The sequence below is a fragment of the Serinus canaria genome, chromosome 4 (assembly GCF_022539315.1).
Source record: "Serinus canaria isolate serCan28SL12 chromosome 4, serCan2020, whole genome shotgun sequence".
Classification (NCBI taxonomy): Eukaryota; Metazoa; Chordata; class Aves; order Passeriformes; family Fringillidae; genus Serinus; species Serinus canaria.
Genome location: NC_066317.1, coordinates 1,546,444 through 1,563,815, shown reverse-complemented (window position 1 = coordinate 1,563,815; position 17,372 = coordinate 1,546,444). Strand labels below are relative to the sequence as shown.

The window sequence follows — 17,372 nt, the reverse complement described above, 5'->3', positions numbered from 1 at the left end:
AGCACCAGAGACAATTCTCAGAAGGATCAGTGTATCAGTACGGAAATGATTTTCAGGAGTTGGCAATGGCTAGGGTACAGAGCCAGGCTTTTGCCACTGCACTGGGTACTGCAAGGACCCCCCTTCCAAATCTACACAGAAAAACTGGCCTTACATGGGCACTCTGACACCCGCTGGCCCTCAGCCACCCAGGCCAGGCAGGCCAGCCTGTTAGACAGAAAACCCTCAGAGAACCTTCCTAGAGAAGAAAGGCAAAACCCAGCTCCCGGGTGCTAAGAGATTACAGGAATGGCAACCACGAGACAGCAAAACCCAAAACCATAATGAGCTGCAGGGACTGCTGAGCAGTAACTGTGCTGGGTGTGTTACAGAGCAATACTCCGTGTTTGCAATCTCTGTGGCTGCACACTCTGGCTATAAGCTGCAGGCACTTCTTTCCCCAGACACTACTAAACCTCAAAGCTGCTGCTAAAGCCTATGCAGGATGTGGCAAAATCTGACAGGAGTTCAGAAGCCCTGCTCCTTTGCAAATCCAAGCATCACTGAGAAAACAGAGTGACAGTTTACAGAGAGAGCTGTCAGGAGAGTGAGGGGACATCTCCTGATGACAGTGGGACATGGGATTAAGCCCCATCACACACAGTCCTCTAGTGAGAGTCAAGAACGGTCCTGGGCTGCACCAGGTTACGTTGAGTCAGAGGGAGAAATGAAATGAAAAATGTCAACACAGGCTGCATTTTCCTTCCAGGGCAGATAAGGAGAGTACTGGAGGGCTCTCAGCAGGGAAGGAGCACAGTTGGCTTCAAAAAGTTGTGAAATCTTTGCCTATTTCCAACCAGTGCCTCAGTGATGGGAAAGAATGAGCAATAATTCCTGGACTGGGAGGAAAAAATAATTAGCTTTCCCAAATCATTATGGAAAATAAACCCAATAGTAAGTCATACAAAACCACCATCTGCCTAGCAAACCTCAAATGACACAGTAAACTTGGTGAGAATCTTGTGGGAAAAGGAAGCTCCTTTTGCTCCTTTCTAGCTAGCACCCAAACAGCTGGTGGAGTTACTGCTAAGTCACCCCAATCCCAGTTACACCACTTAACCTATAAATATAAGTAAGAAAAAGCTATTGTGAGGAAGGGTTCAGTGAGTCTCTTGGCAGAATCCCCACTTGGGACCATCACACCATCACTATTTAGATAAAATCCCTTCACTCCCAGAAGCCAAACTCCATGAACATGTCAAGCAAAACCACCAACTCATGAAAAATAAGGAAAATACTGGCAGTGGGCAGGCTTAGAAGAGATATCAGGAAGGAATATCTTCCCTGTGAGACCGGGGAGGCCCTGGCACAAGCTGCTGGAGAAGCTGTGGCTGCCCCATCCCTGGAAGTGTTCAAGGCCAGGCTGGACAAGGCTTGGAGCCATCTGGGATAGTGGAAGGTGTCCCTATCCAGGGCACGGGCTGAAAGAAGATGATATTTAGGGTGCCTTCCAACTCACACCATTCCTTGACTCCATGTTTCAGGATGGAGTTGCAGAAGAAGATTACAGAGGGTGCGAGCTGCCTTTGGAGCAAAAAAAACACACGGAAATTTTTAATTTCTTAGCAAGAGCAATTGTGTATAAATAATAAATTCTGTGCTACTAGCATGTGGGAAACTCATTCACTCGAGCCAATGTGTGATCAGCCCCAAGCTCTACAGAGACTGTTTTGATGTGGCCTGTTCTATCAAAATAAATCCACAATTCAGCAAAGCTACTTTCAAGTTCTTAAATAACCTTTTAATGACTCTCTACTGCCTCCTAACTTCATCCAGCCGCTCAAAATCATGTCTCACACATCCAGCTTTAAGAAAAACAAATAGATGAACACTGATGCCCAATTTAATCGGAACATTGCTGCAGATCCCTGGAGATGAGGTTGTGCAACATGCTGCCAGGGGCAAGGAGCACACTGCTGTGGTAAGCAATTTGTAACAGCAGTCAGGACAAGTGAAGAAATCAGCAGTGGGGCTGGGGTGGGGATTTTCACCAGCCTTAAGAAAGACTCCCTGCCCTACATGAATTATAACCAAATGCCTTCCTCACAAGGAAGTCATAACGCCCTTTTCCTTTTCTTAGGTAACATCTAAACATGCCCAATTCCTTACTGACAGCAGATAAGCAAAGAGCTTCAGGGTGAAATGGATCTCTGAATACTACAGCAATGCCAGCTCCACAGAGGCCGTTTTTCTCCCTGTTATTTATTTTTGCAGTATATTTTTCATCTTACTATCCCAACAATACTGGCTTTACATTCCCAATCTAGTTTGGTTTTTCTTTACCAAAGCATTAAAAGTCTTGATGTCCCGTGTTGCCGGTGCAGAACCTGCCTATGAGGGGGAAATCAACTTTCTCATAGAAAAGAAGTTTAAACACATGCTCTTTTTGAGAAGCTGAATGGTACCTTAAGCATCTCCTTTCTCCATCTCCCATCAGTGATGTGAAAAAACTGAATGCACTTGTGCTCTAAGCCAGCAGAATCAGCTACCAAGAAGGGAAAAAGGAAGAGAAAAACCACACAACTTGTATCCAAAGGAAAACACAAGCATTTCAAATTTACGAGTGTCAGAGGAAACCACCACCCTAACCCCTTTCATTAAACATTGACAGAGTGCTCATCTGCATATCTTAAACTCAAGCAAACAAACCCAAGTTTGGAGTCAGGTGTGTTTAGCTGGATTAGAGATCACTTTCCCTCTCACCCCACCATATTTAGGGCACGAAACAGACATGAGAACCTCAAAAACACCATCAGGCTGGGGTCTGCTGGCTCTCTCCCAAGTCCTTTCTCAGCATGTTTTCCTGACTGGGAGATGCTATTAAGAAAACAAACATAAAAACCACAGGCTAACTTGGTGGGTTCCTCTCTGACAATAAGCTATGTGCCAGGGGGGAAAAGAAAACAACAAACCTTCATTCTCTTACAACATGTGCTTAGCTAAGCCCCAGTTCAAATACACAGCTGTGCCCAGACCTTCGCTCTAGGGGCAAGCCTGTGCCATGAGCTCAGCACACCTCTACCTTGCCTGATGCCAGCAAAGAGCTCGTAGGGTGAGCACAGCCTTTCCTGCTGAAAACTAACTCTTGCTGCAAGAAATTATTCCAGCTTTTCCAGGCAAAACCTGCACTGTCAGAAAGAGCTTTTTAACCAATGCAACTGTGCCAGCAGAAGAGAGAAGACAAAAGAGGCTGCCAAGTTTGTAATGGCCTTATTTAGTCGTTAACCTGTTTACTTGGCAGAGAAAAACCATCAGAAGATGCCCTTCAAAGCAGTTCTTATTCACTAGCTCTGTGGGGATGTAAAGGCTTGACCCCATGAGCACCACTGGAGCATCCAGCCCCTCACAAATGGCTTTCCCTACACACACAACCCTCGAGGGGCAGCACTGCCCTGGGTCTAGACAGGGAGCTGATATGGCAGAGCATGACTGAATTCATCACCACAGCAGGCTCACAGAAAGCCTCCTCAGCCCCATCATCTATGAAGAGCAAAACACCAAACACCTCCCTTGGGAAGTGGCTAGGACATAGAGACCTTCTAGAGAGAAAAGAAATGACATTAAAATTCCTTGAGGGACTTACCCTTGCCTTTGCTCTCCCACTGTTGCTTCCTTACAAGTCCAGCAGGCAGGAGCTAGCACAGAGGTTTTGCTGTGTCACTGGCAAGGCAGGAACTCAGCACCCACCTGCTCTCTGAGTGCTGAAGCTTTGGCAATCACTCAAGGTAACAGGTTAGCAGCATGGAACATTCCTAACCTCCACTCTGTCCCTCTTCCTTTCCATCAGATATGGCTGGGAAACTCCACACACTGCAACAGTTCTTCAGGCATGTCTTTAGGTGACATGTCCTACCTCTCAGTAAAATTGTCAGCTACAGAAAAACAGGTCAGTTTGTATTTTTCCCTCCTTTAGAAACAACAAACACCCCTCACTGCTGAGCAGACCTCTCAGCATTGTACTTCCAAACCTGGAAGTAAAATTTCATAGATGAATTCACTCCTAATGTCTATAAACCTGCTTGGCCTAGTCCCTGCTCACCTCATTCCCTCAGCACGTTATTCTGCTGTATTCAGGTCACTGCCTGCTCCCACCCCTCACTCGGTCATTCCAGTGAGACACACGCTGCAGTTCAAAGCAAGAGGTCCATCTGAGCTCACCTCAAGTGCCAAAGGATTTGCAAAAGCTAACAGAGAAAGCTCTCAGGAAGCTGACATTAGATCACTAAAATCATCTCACTCCTGTAAAAGTGGTCCAGAGCAACACTAAGAACTAGTAGCCCAGGCGTTACAAATTTGATAGTTAACCTGGGCCTCTAAAAAAAGCTGAGAATCCTCATTTTGACCACTGAGGGACCAAAAACCCCATGCTGTGTATGGGACTCTCCTCTCATCACTGTGCAAAGCAGAGGCACTGATGCAATGCTGCTGTTGGATGACAGCAACATCCCCAGCACACACTGCTGCAGGAGCAGAAGCAGTGTCTGTGACCCTGCTGGAGCACAGCCCTGCTAGCCCCAGCCTGTGTGTCCAGGCCACCCCAGCCTTCCTTCCCAAGGTGGATTGTGCACAACAGATCTTTATGGACTCTATTGAGCAAGAGCCTACTTCAAAGCCAGCCTGCAAGTACCTCAGCCTCACCCCAGATTACAGCTGCACTGTTTCCTGTAAGGACTCAAAGCTCCCCCATCTCTATGATCTGTTTCTTGGTTTGGTTTCTGTGGAGCTACTTTGAAAATCAAGCTTCAATAATGAACACGAGCCAAAGATTCAGTCCAAGGCATCTCATTCTCATATCCTGCCAGATGAATAAAACTGTATGAGCCATATCAGGAGAGAATCAGCTCTACCATATGAGCATCTCCCCATCCAACATCTGTCTCATTGAGAAATCTATTTCCCTTAACATCTACTTCAACCTCTGCTCTTTAAAAAACAGCAACTGACAATTTCCCTCCAGCTCCTGCCATCCTCCCCAGCCACTTCCACAGCAGCTAAAAGGTTAAAAACACAGCCCAGCTCACAAGGCACACCTTGCTATCAGCTGTCACAGGTGCTGCTGTGACTCATGGTCACAACAACAACATGTCCAAGACCCCACACTGTCAGGCAGTCACCACTGGAACCAAGGACATGCATTTACTGACAGTTTGGGTATTATTTCAGATTAAAGTTCATTTTTACAAACAGCCCATGGTCCCCTTAAAAATAAACCCCCAGAAATAACAAAAACTTGAACCAAACTACATATTGTAATTTTTTAATCAGATCAGAGACGGCACTGAAAGGTTTTGGGTGTTGTACTGCCAAAAAAAACACACAAAAGTCCACAAACAAAACATCCTGAAACCAAGGAGCAGAAGTGGAAATCAGTACTTACATGAAGAGGCCAAGAATTCTAAGGTCTACATTGAATTTGAGACTTAAAGTGCTTCCTAGTGAAAGAAAAGATCATTCAAGGGACATTCTATTCCAGCCAGCAGGAAATTTCGTAGGACAGATCTAATCCCCTACACAAATGTCTTCCAGGACCTGAAGCAACTACAGTTACCCAAGACAAGGATCAGAATGGGAACAGCCAGTACTTAAGCCTAAATATCCAGGCTCAGAGCTGGGAAGGTAAAATGACAGCACAGGGCAGGTATCCCCATCCAACACAGGTGCCAGTGGAGGGAAATGAAATGCACAGGCTCAGTCCGTGGGCAGTGGCGTGACAGAGCAGGAAGGAGAACTGGCTTATATTCCAGCAGCAGAGACAAGCAGAGGAGAAGAGAAAAACAAAAACCTCAAAGGCAGCGCAACAAATGCGGAGACAGAAAATTCACAACGGAAGTGGCTAAAGGGAGGGTTCCACAGAAGGGCTTTGAAAGATCCAGAGATCTTCAGCCTGTGCTGCACAACAAGCAAACACAATTGCTACATTTCCAGCAATGCTTTCTGACCTCCTGCCAATATGATCCCAGCTGGATTGTACCGGCGATCCCAGAAGCAATGCTAACAGCAGTCTTTAAAGCCAACAGCACAACCAGATGCTGAGGTGTCCTCATCTGAGGGCAACTGGCAAGTGCAGACCGTCAATTAAAACATAAAATGCAGATGCATTATCACTTTGAGTGTATCATGGGTGAGCAACCTTGGGAGAAAAGGAAATTTTCAGACAGGAAGAGCTAGTGACTCATCTCCGGCATGGCCGAATTCCATCAGTCCCACTGCAGGCATAGGCTAACTCCAAGTCACTAAGAGATCTCAAGAAAGGCCATTATTTACATACCTAAGTAACAGCAAGCATGTACCACAGGAGTTAAAGCATGCAGGACAGCCATGACATTTGGCAAACACGGCAAGAATTCCTTCTGAGAGTGTACCATGCCATAGCATCCCCAAAGCTCAGTCCCACCTACCCTAAAATGCTGAGTGGGCTGGGAAGCCACCAGCAGAGGAACAACCACTGTCACACTGTCCTTCCAGGAAAAGGCTAGTCCTGTGTACAAGCCGTGGTTATGTCAAAGGGGAAGAGTAAATCCCGGCAGGAAAGAGATGAAACTGTGAGATGAATCTGTTCTCCACAACTAAAGATCTAAGAATAGCGGGGGCACTCATTAGCCATAAAAACCTGAGTGTAAGTGCACGTACAACGGCATGAGGAACGCTGACTATGGAGCGCCTGACAGCTCCCAGCCTCAGGGAATCTCCCTTCACTCTTCAATAGACTGCTCAGTTCCACAAAACAGCTATATTCCTGAGCCAGTCTGGTTAAAGCAGCAGGAGCTGCACCAAAACCCCCACTGGAAAAAGCTCTTCAGCTTTCAAAGCAAGTCAGCTGACATGAGCCCACTCTCTAGACAACACAGCAGAGACAGCAAGGAAACTTTGGTAAGGGCAAGCACACCTGGAATACCTACAAGACTACACTGGACCATTGCAGGAAACCCTCAGGGAAGCAGCAGCACTGTAGATCAGCAATGACACCTAAAAAGCCAAGTCCTGCCCTTTGTGACTGCGGGTGCTCTCCTCACGAGGCACAGCACAGACAGGACACAGGTGACTGACCAACAAGCCAGTCAATGACCTGAGGCCACTGTGCTGGCCCGAGGGCTCGGGGTAAAGGCCATGAGCCGCAGCGAGGACAACACCAACGAGGCTCAGCAGAGAACAACAGCTATGGCTGCAGCAAAGCAGCGGAGGCAAATCTGAAGGGAATGATGAGAAAAGAGCACACAGCCAACATCCCTAGCTGGTGCTGAAACCAGGAGGAGGTAGGAAAAGCCCTGGCAAGCAGATGGGTTAACTCAGCAGAACTACTTAGAGAAGTAGAAAACCTAAGACAGCCAAGTGGGGCAGGGCAGAAGCCACATGCTCAAGAAGGCTGTGTCCGAGCGAAACGCTGGAACACTGGCTTTAACTTGTCTGTTACAACTTGTATGAGATCATGTTTCTAGCAGTTTAATTAAAGACAAGTCACAACAACTAAGAAGGAAATGGGAGAGAAAAGCACAAAATACAGGACAGGAGAAAGCACAGGATGTCCTCTGAAAGAGCTGCAGTGGCAACATTTTTGTAAATAACTCCCAGAAACCAACAGCTTTTTTCCAAGCCAGGCAGTACTATGAGCCAGCAAACATCCATGGTGCAAGCTGGACAACCTTGACTTCCTGGAGATCACATATGGCATGTCCAGCCTGCCCAGGACATAGGGAGGAGCAGTCAGCAGACACCTAAGAAAAGAGCAATAGCCTGCAATCTCCTTTAGCCTCAACCTTATTTACACTGCTCTCATATTCTCTATACCCATGGACTGAAACTCAAACCCAAGAAGAAAAGTCACCTGCACACAAGAGTCTCCAGTTTGAGCTCTGAGCACTCCGTTACACCCACCTAAGGTAAAATAAACCCCTGCACTGCTTAATCCCAGTGTGGAATCCACACTCCTTGTCACTACTGCATTTCAATCAGCATTCTGGGTTGCTTTGGCACAGTAAGCACTGTGCATAGGCTCGGTTAGAAGAGCTGCTAGGTGTTTAACTTGGCAGCAGGCTGCCAGCATCAGCCCTGCTCGGGGCTGAGTGCAGGTGAGAGCTCAGCCCTGAAGGCTGCCATGGCTCAGACCCAGTGGGATTAGTGTTACCCCTGTGCTAATGCTCACTCCCAGCACAGCAACAGCTGGTGGCTGCACAGAAAGCCTTCTGGTGACCAAACCCCTGCCATTAGCTCAGCCTTTTCTAGTCATTCACTTAATCCAGCAGGGTTTGCCCTATTCCAGTCCCTCCTCCCAGAGAGCAAGACTGATCTCACTCCATGCACTATTTATCCTCTGGCCGAGCGAGGAAGTGACCTCTTCCTTCTTTACCTTTTCCACAGCCATTCCCTGTTAAAGCCCCAATGCTCCTCTTGCAGCCAGCCCAGCGACTGAGACACAATGACCTCCAGTGGCAGATTCCTGCATGGATTTCTCCCCTTTATCACCAGGCTACAGGGACTGCAGAAGACTTTTGCCAACAGTTTGTATTTCAAGACCAAACTTCTCCTAAGTTTCCCTTCCTCACAAACAGTTACAGCTTTCATTTTTCTTTGTTAACTAACACAGCTAACATTGCACTGATGGTATTTAATATCTTTTAAAGCAAATAAATAACTTCCATTGGCCATGAATCTGGGCCAGTGGCATCAGAACATGGCAGAGCAAAACCTAAAACCAGGGCTGTCTTTCTTTTCCATTATTTAACAGCACACTTCCGACCTACAAAACAGCACATCCATTTTAACAACGCCTCCTCCAAGGCTCCTGAAGGCATGGGGAGATATCAATATTTTAAAGACAAAAAGAGTGAAGCTAAGAGTGATTTCTTTACTCACAGCCATGCAGAGAGTCTGAAGGGGAGCTGGAAGAAACCATCTGGTGGCCCATACACTTGGTTATGCTGAAACCTCTTGGCAAGAGCACTTGCACACTGTGTTTTCCTAAGATACACCTCATTACTGCTGCATACATACCGACTCCTCTGGGCTACGCATAACAGTTTGCAGTGAGTTTCTGCTGGGTCATTTTTATTTCACAAAGAGATTCCTGAGTATCTAATTACTAGAAAAAGAACAGAATCAATTCAATACTTACCTTATTTACATACAATTCCATTATTACAAAGTCTGCTTAAATAAACAGAAAACAGTACTAGTAAGTAAATGGCACCAAATTACAGAAAATTAGGTTCTACCTACAAAACTGGTAGCTGTCTTATGAAGCATGTAGAGATGAGAATATCAACTTAAGTAAACTTAGAAGAGAAATTAAAGTCCACTATATAGAAAACAGCCACAAGGACTGAGAATAAAATGAGGCAATATTAAGACCATTGCTCACATGGGTACTTGCATCACAATTAAAACCCTACTAATCAGTACTTCCATCCATTTTCTAACTGGAAAAAAAAACCAGCATCCCAATTTTGTTTCCTGATCTTGATTAAAACAAGCAAACATTCCTAGGCAACTCCATCAGAATATCTCTTACCCGAGGGAAGAGAAAGGGACACAACACCCAAAGGCTGAAAAACAATCCTCACCAAACAGCAGACACCAGTTCAGAAACTTTTCGCATCTCTAAGAGGCAAAAGCCAACGCAACAATCCTGGTTTGTGGGAGCCCGGGAATAGATGCAAGCAAAGGAAATACTGACAGGTTCAGAAGGCTGAGGCACTGCTGGAGCTGAGGTCTAAGCCGAGGCACAGGCAGACCAGTCTCAGGCCATCTCTGCTGCTGTCTGTCCTACATACAAATTGCTGCAGCTCCATGTGCTCCAGGCCAGCCACTTGCAGATCCCCCAGGAGCTTGGGGGCCAGTGGGGTGTGTGTTTGGGGCTTGGTATTGTTTTTCTCTCTGCAGCAATTAAAAACATTCTTATAATTGGTCATGACTTTGCTCCTTCCAACCCAAACTTGGCAGGCAGAGATTTTGTAAAGCTTTCTGGAACGGGCTGCAGATAACCTGCCACACAATTTCTCTATGCTCTCTGTGATGGGTTTCAAAAGAAGTCTTTATTAGAACTCAGACATGTTTACTTCCTTGCAACGAGCACTGTCATTCCAATTCCTGTAATTAAATCCACAATTTTGACAGCTGAAACTGTAGAAATAATTGCACCGTTAGTCAAAATAAGTTGTTACTGTTCAGACTCTTGCCAAGAATGCTTTAAAAGCTTGTACTATGTGTTTCAAGTAAATCTGAACTGAATCTTCATCCATTCCACCTCACTTCCTTTCTGGAGCAAAGATCTTCAAAATCTTTCCTTTTACTGTGCAACCTTCAAGTCCTGCACAAGATTTTCTGACAAGATTTTTGACTTCCCATACAACATAAATATTATACAACGCTCTTGTACTGAGCCCTGTCACACACACAATGCTCTTTATGTAATCCTGTGTCTCTGTCCCATGAGTTCATTTCCCACACATGAAAAAAAGTGAAGTCAGTTTCTCAGACATCTTGGAGAACTTTTTTACACCAAATACACCTCCTGTACCAGTGTTACAAACGAGCAATCCACAATATTACTTCTTTTATGAGACAAAAAGCCAACACTATCAAGCACTAAAAAGTCTTTCCAACCACTTTTATTTTTCAGCCAATGGTTAGGGAATGCCAGCCCAACTCCAGCCATAAGGGAAGACATCTCATCTCCAGCAAGCAGGTAGCAGAAGCACCACGGTAGACAATAAAAAGCTTTACAATAAAATTTTGCCTTCAAAAGCCAACTGTGCACTCAGAAGTGTTCAAAGCAGAACAAGGCAGTTCACAAATTCCAGCACTTGAGATGGGCAACCTGAAGTTTGTTTTCTGCACCTGGAATGAGAGGCTCAGGCAGCAGCTACTCCACACAGGTCTCCACGTCTTACTCCAAGCAGGTGAGACTGAGAAACCTACTTCCAACAGTGCAGGATCTGGGATAAGCACCCAGAAGGCTCAGTGAACACATGCAACAGCTGGAACAAAGGCAGGAAGCCACCTCTCACATCCCTAATGCGATTATGGGATGGATTAGCAACACGTCATTTACAGATGAAGGCTGTTTGCAAAATGCCCATCTGCCCAGGGCAGTGCCAGGCAAGCTAACATATTCCTCTCCAGGAGAAAAGGATTGACCAGCAACAAACACAGCACTCTTTCTGAAAAAACTAAAAAAAAAAAAAAATTGGCAACACAACCCCAAACGTGCTAGGCAACAAAAAGCCTTGAATATCCTGGTTTGCAGTGCATAACAGAAGCAGATATAAAAATTCATTTGCTATATATGGAATTTCAGTCACATTCGGCATTAATTCAGTTTATTCTACAAAAGACTTCTATGAAAAGCATGAGAAAACATTTTTGTGTACCTTAAACCATTAAATTCTAGGTTATCACAAAATGCCCTCAGCAGCAAAAATGGTCTTTTACTTCCTGGGAACAAGAAAACATCCATTACAAATCCATGCAGCTAAAAAAACCAGCTACCTTCTTCAAAATTAAACAGTAGTTGGGCACAAAATAAATAAAAAACAGCTACAGAAGACTATAGAACTCATTGGTCTGATCAAAAACTGGCACAGCATTCGGCAGTGCTCAGAATCCTTGTCTCTTCAGAATCTGTGTGTGTCACTTCACTTAATACTGAACAGACGTACCGATTTATTTAATAATTCCCCTATTCCCAAAGTTTATTTGTTCCTCACAACCAAATCACCAGGACTGAATTGTGCCTCGCCAGAGGCCTCCTATTAAGGAAGGAAGAAGCTGCACTTGGATCACACAGAAGTTTGGAATGGTTTGACTCTGCACTTCAAAGAGGATTACAATGTGCTCAAAAATTCCTTGACCTGCAAAGAGAAACAAATATTGTCAATCACACTAAGTGTTTATCAACACAAATAGACAGCAAGTTTATTTACCTCTCCTCTGCTTCATGCTTTGCTACAACCTAAAGAAACAGGCAAAAAGCAGCTCTGGCTCAGCTGTGCCATTACCTGCCCATCAAGAACATTTCCAGACATGGTACCTGTAATTTAGCAGATGCAGAGATGATGGAATGATGCTCACCCCTCCTGCAGTCCTGAACTAGAGCCCTCTGTCACAAAGGACTGCATTACAAGCAGGTGTCACCAAGACAGGAGGGGGATAATGGCCACCTCAAAAGAGCTGTCATTTGGAAACCACGGAGTCACACCCACTGCCTGCACACCAGCTGGATTTAACTCTGCAGAACAACCCAGGGCACCTAACCAGGATGTCCCTTGGAACCTCAGGCTGGCAAAGAAATAACAAAGCAATACCTACCAAAACCACACTGAGAAAATCCAATACTGCAGATCAGTGCCAGGCTCACAACTCCTGCCTTTAAGTTTCAGGAATATCCCTGGAACTAGGCTGTGATACAGCCTGAAATGGGAGCATTTTCCTCTGTCCACTGAAGCCAGGCTACTCCACAAAAGGAACCGGTTTTTAGAGGACAGGATGCTATTCTTTTTGCAAAGGCTCTCCTACACAGAGCCCATCTGTAAACATTTTGTGTAAATTCTTGATGTGAAATGGAAGCAGATCTTGGATCACACTCTCCCAACTGTGACCCTTCCCTTTCCAGGTCAGGGCTCAAAGAGGTAGGGAAAAAGAAGAGATCAAATCCCTTCCTGTAGAGAAGGGAACACGTAACTGTGCCAAGACTAACTTGAAAGGCACCACAAGAAAGCCAAGCTCTACTTCAGAGAGTAGCACCAGTAATCCTGCATGGAAAACCCTGTAGGATTTACACAGTTTCAGGATGAGCATCACAACAGAGGGAAGAAGCAAGGACACAGGATCTGGATCCCCACACAGCACACGCCAAAGCACAATGTATCCAGCCTCATCAAGTGTACCTCTTCCCTGGCTCCATTTAGGAAATGCCAAAATTAGGGCCAACACAGGGCACAGGTTGTTGCCAGATAACCTGATGGCTAACCCAGAGAAAACTCCTGCAAAATCCATGCTAAGTTGCCTGAGCTTGCCTTATCTCATCTTGTGCAGATGGGAAGCAGGCTCCCTCCACAGCTGCCATCTCCGGTCATTCCATCGATTAACAAGCTCAACCAGGAAGACTGGTTTTAATCAGGTGAACACTTCCACTCCCAGGTGGATCAATGGAGATCAAAGAACAAAGCTGCTTTTCTCGTGAAGGAACACATTATTCCTGAAGAATGGAAAAACTTGAGCAAACCACTGCTGAGGTCTGTAAGTCACTGCAGCTATGCAGATCAAAGTTAAGTTGTCCTTGCTTGATTCCCACTGGGATCCAAGTACCGAACACCTGAGCAGTTAAAGGATAAAGGTTTGGCCTAGCTTTAAAATATGCATTGCCACAGGCTGTAAAACTGTTCGTTACCTGAATGGAAGTCTGTGACTTACAGATTTTAGAAGCATGTTTAGGGTGTAAAGTGTATTTCTAGAGCAATGTGCATCACCAGTTTGTGCTGCCTGTGAAATTTTACCTTTTCGATCATGTGATCGTATTTGTCCTTTTTGCCTTTGAAGTCTTCGTTGACATCAAGTGTTAAAATTGGAATTTCCTGTAGATAGTCAAAATCTGTTCTGTATTGGGAGAGGAACAAAGCAGATATTAATAGTTGGAAATAAAGCAGAGAGCAGTCAAATCTCTGTCAGCATTTTCCTTGTTAAGAATCCTGCAAGAAGAACCGCATCTATAAATTACAGCCAGGAATTCTGAATTTACAGCATGGCTCCTGGGATACACCAGTGATTCCCAGACATTGTGCTCCCCCAGCACCTAATGGAATAACAGCACTCTGGGTGTTAAAGCCAGTTCAGCTGAAGCCTCTGCTGCCCAGAGCTCTGCCTAAAGACAGCTTGGAGCATGCTGCAATCATGAACGTGCTGGAAAGACACTACTCCTAAGGAAACGCTGATAGAAATGTGCCTGCAGCTCACATTTACACAACACAAGAAAAGCTGAAGTTCCACTGGTAGACAAAACCCCACAGAACATCCTTGCAAAGATTTATCCATCCTCAAGGAACCACTCAACAAACCCTACCGCAGTGTCCTGTGCTGGAGCCAACTTTCATGCTTGTAGTGAAGCTTCTCCAGATATTCAATGGGGATTTCTTGCTCTTCATCTCTTCCACGCAAATAAATCCTATTCAAGCATTTCTAAAGGCAAAAGATAGTAAACAAAAATAAATAAATTGCTATATTGCATGCAAAGAGCACAGAAATATCAAAATTTAAAACAACCAAGCGTTTAAAATAATTTGTTTCCATCCTGAGCGCACTTAAAGCCTCACCAAGCCAAAATTATTCAAGTGTTGTTTTTAAGTACTTCCAGACCTAGTCACAGCTCAAGCACTGCAGCCTCCAGGGAAACAGTGCAGCCTGAGCTGAGCTCTAACCATGAGGGGCAAGAACACAGATTGGTTTTGGTGCTGTCACATTCATACCCCTCACCTCAGGAGTGGCTCGGAGATAAATGATCCCATCCAGCGCCAGTCTCGAGCCAAACTGTTTGTTCATCCAGTCGTGCCAGTCCTGGTAAATTGTCCACTCGGTCTCGTTCATGCAGTCAGACTCGTATAAATTAGCAGCAAAGATGTACCTGTGGACATCGAAGTGATGGAAACAACTTGTCTCAGACACAGGAATTTCTTGGTTTGCCTCAAATACAGTAACTAGAGAAGAGGCTGAGTGGTGACATTGCAGCGTCTCTGACCATCTCCTGGAGTGGAATAAACAGCTGGCATTCTCCTCCTGGAGCTGTGTGTTTGAAGACCACCAATATTTGCAGGAATAACCCCGCAGAACACAGCTGGCTGGTACACCAGGTGTTTTATTTACAACAAATTAAAACACATTAATTTTTGCAATATATTACAACAGGGGGAACACCTGCGGATATTGGGATGGGATTCAGTTATCAGGTCTCACCTTCTGAATCCAGAAACGCAGGATGGGGCATTTACTTAGACAATTTTCTGTTGGCCATAAACTAAAGCACGAGGGGAGGAGTTCCACCTCAACACGAGGGAGAACTTCTTTCCCTGAGGGTGGCCAAGCAGCGGCACAGCTGCTTACGGAGGTCACCGAGTAACGCTCCCTCTGGAAGCGTTTCAACCACCTGGACTCACTCCTCTGCCACCTGCTCAGGGAGACCCTGCCTTGGACTGCAGAGCTCCCTCTCAGCCTCGGGAAGGAATTTGACTCGGGAGAGTTTCCCCCCGGAGGGCAGCAGCCCCACTCACCTGTCGCTGTAGACGGAGCGCTCGAAGAACACGACGGGGTTCTGGGCGTGGCCCAGCTTGCGGTCCAGGGCGCCGAGCTGAGCCCGGATCCTGCTGAGGCACGCGTACGTCTGGAAGGTGAAGGCCCAGCGCTCCGGCTTCTCGTACATCATGCGCAGCACGTTCCCACCGCTCCGCTGCGACGTGCTCAGCTCCTGGGCCCAGGGGAACACAAACACACTGCTGCCTAATCCTGGGAAACGCAGCTGAGGAGAAGGCGGGAGCACCAGGTTCACCAAAACGCGCCGTGCTCTTTGCCGGGTCTAACAAAAGATCTCCCGTCCCTCAAAAGCCACCTCTGCGGGAAGCAGCAGCTGGATTGCCAATGGAATTACAGTAAAAAAAACAAAAAAATCCCACCGCTAACACCAAGTGAGCAGCAGCTCTCAAATTCCTAAGACATTTCAGAGCACACTTTCATGGCACAGGAAGATGCCTCTGCACCCACCTGGTTAGTTCACAGTGTCTTTCAGATATTACATCCAAAGGAACTCAGGCCTCATGAAGGCAATCAGCCAAAGTGTTGCTATCACACAGAGTCTGAAAAACACCCACTCTGTTGGATGCATACACCGGCGTGCTGAATTCAGAGGTACGTTTGACTTTTTTTTCCCCTCTTTTACCTCAGAGTCGTCTCCAGAACTTTGCTGGACATTGCACCATCTAGCTACCGGCTCGGGAACCACTTCCCACTCCTCATTGGCTTGTTTCAGGATATTCACAAAGGTGGATTTCCCTGCAGCTGTAGGAAAGGCATCCAGGAACAACTTCAGCGAGAAACCACCCACAGCAGTGTTATTTAAGTAGTGTTCCACTCTGCCTTGCACCCTCATAAACCACTCTCCCACTCCCACCATGAGGCAGATCAGTTAATGGAGCAACAGGGTTTTTCTTTATCTGAATTTAAACAGGTTGGACAAGAGGCACCTGGTGGTATTTTGAGGTGTGCTGTGCAGGGCCGGGAGTGGGATTCAGAGATCCTTATGGAGCCTTCCCAACTCCAAAATTCCGTGATTCTGGGTGCTTCACACCACAAACGGGAAAGACCGGGGGAAAAGCTTGTCCCGGACTTCCACACCAAACAGGTGAATCAGTCAACATCTATCATATAAAACTTGTTTTACTTTTTTTCTCTCCCAAATCTCCTAATTTTTAGGATGTCAGGGTAAAGTCTCTGACATTATGAATTAGCTTTTTGCGCCTCCTGACCTGATTAAAAGCCTTTTGCGGAAGGAAACGGCCAGGAAAACCTTGTGGAAGCATCCCTGTTGTCCCGCTCTGCCGTAGTGGAAGGAGCCCTCACACAAGAGAAATGGGGAAAAGGGCAAAGAGGAGAATGAGAGATGGAAGGGAAGAGGTAAGGAAGAAGCGGAAGGGAGGAAAAAAAAAAAAAAAAAAGGTAGGAAAGGCAGGCAGTGAAGAGTCCCCAGAGCTGCGCCTCCCCCAGACAGAGCCGCGGAAGCCGCCTCTCCCTCCAGCCCTCGCTAACTCCCCCTTTCCCAGCCTTTCTCCCGCGCAGGCGGAAGGCGCCGACTCACCGATGTTGCCCTCCACGGCGACCTTCTTGATGCGGCCGTCGGTCCTGCCGCGCTTGGGCGGGGTGGCCATGGCGGCCTGAGGGGGCGCGCGCGCGAGACCCGGCCTGAGGGGGCGCGAGACCCGGCCCCAGCCCCGCGCGCGCCGCCTTTAAATTTGGCGCGCGAGAGCGGCGGGGACGGCCGCGGCGGCCGCTGACGTCACCGGCTCGCGGCCGGGGCCGCCGCAGGCGAGAGCAGCGGAGCGCTGAGCGCATCGATGGCGGCCGGCGCGGCCCCGCGGCGGGACAAAAGGAACGGGAAAAGGGGACAAAGGCACCCCCCGGCACACAGAATGCCTTCAAAATCCCTCCGGGAATGGCCTGGCACTAGCACGAGAGCTGCTTCTCAAGGACATAGCCGGCAGTTGAACTTAGAGGGCTGTTAGTGAAAATCATTGGGAAGACATAGCCAACTTTAGGAAGGAATTCTTTAGTTCAGGAATTGTTGCCTGCGAGGGTGGGCA

The 17,372-nt window shown here is 46.7% G+C and overlaps 2 protein-coding genes across 4 annotated transcripts in view; both read right to left on the bottom strand.

The window, feature by feature from the left end:
- Positions 1–7,024, bottom strand: part of SLC4A4 (solute carrier family 4 member 4) — a 146,690-nt gene extending 139,666 nt beyond the window's left edge. Inside the window, exon 1 of one of the 3 annotated variants that reach the window (XM_018923526.3) lies at positions 6,939–7,024. The gene's annotated coding sequence lies outside the window, so the exon portion shown is untranslated. Of the gene's footprint in view, positions 1–2,444; positions 2,462–3,622; positions 3,732–6,938 lie in introns of those variants that run through there. The other 2 variants (XM_018923525.3, XM_018923527.3) reach the window with 2 other exon arrangements.
- Positions 7,025–10,625: 3,601 nt separating this feature from the next.
- On the bottom strand, positions 10,626–17,034 carry DCK (deoxycytidine kinase). Its single transcript, XM_009098493.4, has 7 exons — positions 16,871–17,034; positions 15,956–16,074; positions 15,294–15,487; positions 14,503–14,650; positions 14,093–14,208; positions 13,530–13,629; positions 10,626–11,885 (listed from the first exon to the last, which is right to left on the bottom strand). Exons 1-7 carry the CDS (start codon positions 16,938–16,940, stop codon positions 11,859–11,861), a joined length of 774 nt encoding a protein of 257 aa, XP_009096741.1. The 5' UTR covers positions 16,941–17,034; the 3' UTR covers positions 10,626–11,858.
- Between the last annotated feature and the right edge of the window lie 338 nt (positions 17,035–17,372).

Coding starts and splice junctions, on each gene's coding strand:
- DCK (XM_009098493.4), bottom strand. CDS start 16,940: ATGGCCACCCCGCCCAAGCGCGGCAGGACCGACGGCCGCATCAAGAAG. Junction 16,075..16,870: donor CGCCGTGGAGGGCAACATCG/GTGAGTCGGCGC, acceptor CCTTTCCTACAG/CTGCAGGGAAATCCACCTTT. Junction 14,209..14,502: donor ATCTCCGAGCCACTCCTGAG/GTGAGGGGTATG, acceptor TTTTGCCTTTAG/AAATGCTTGAATAGGATTTA.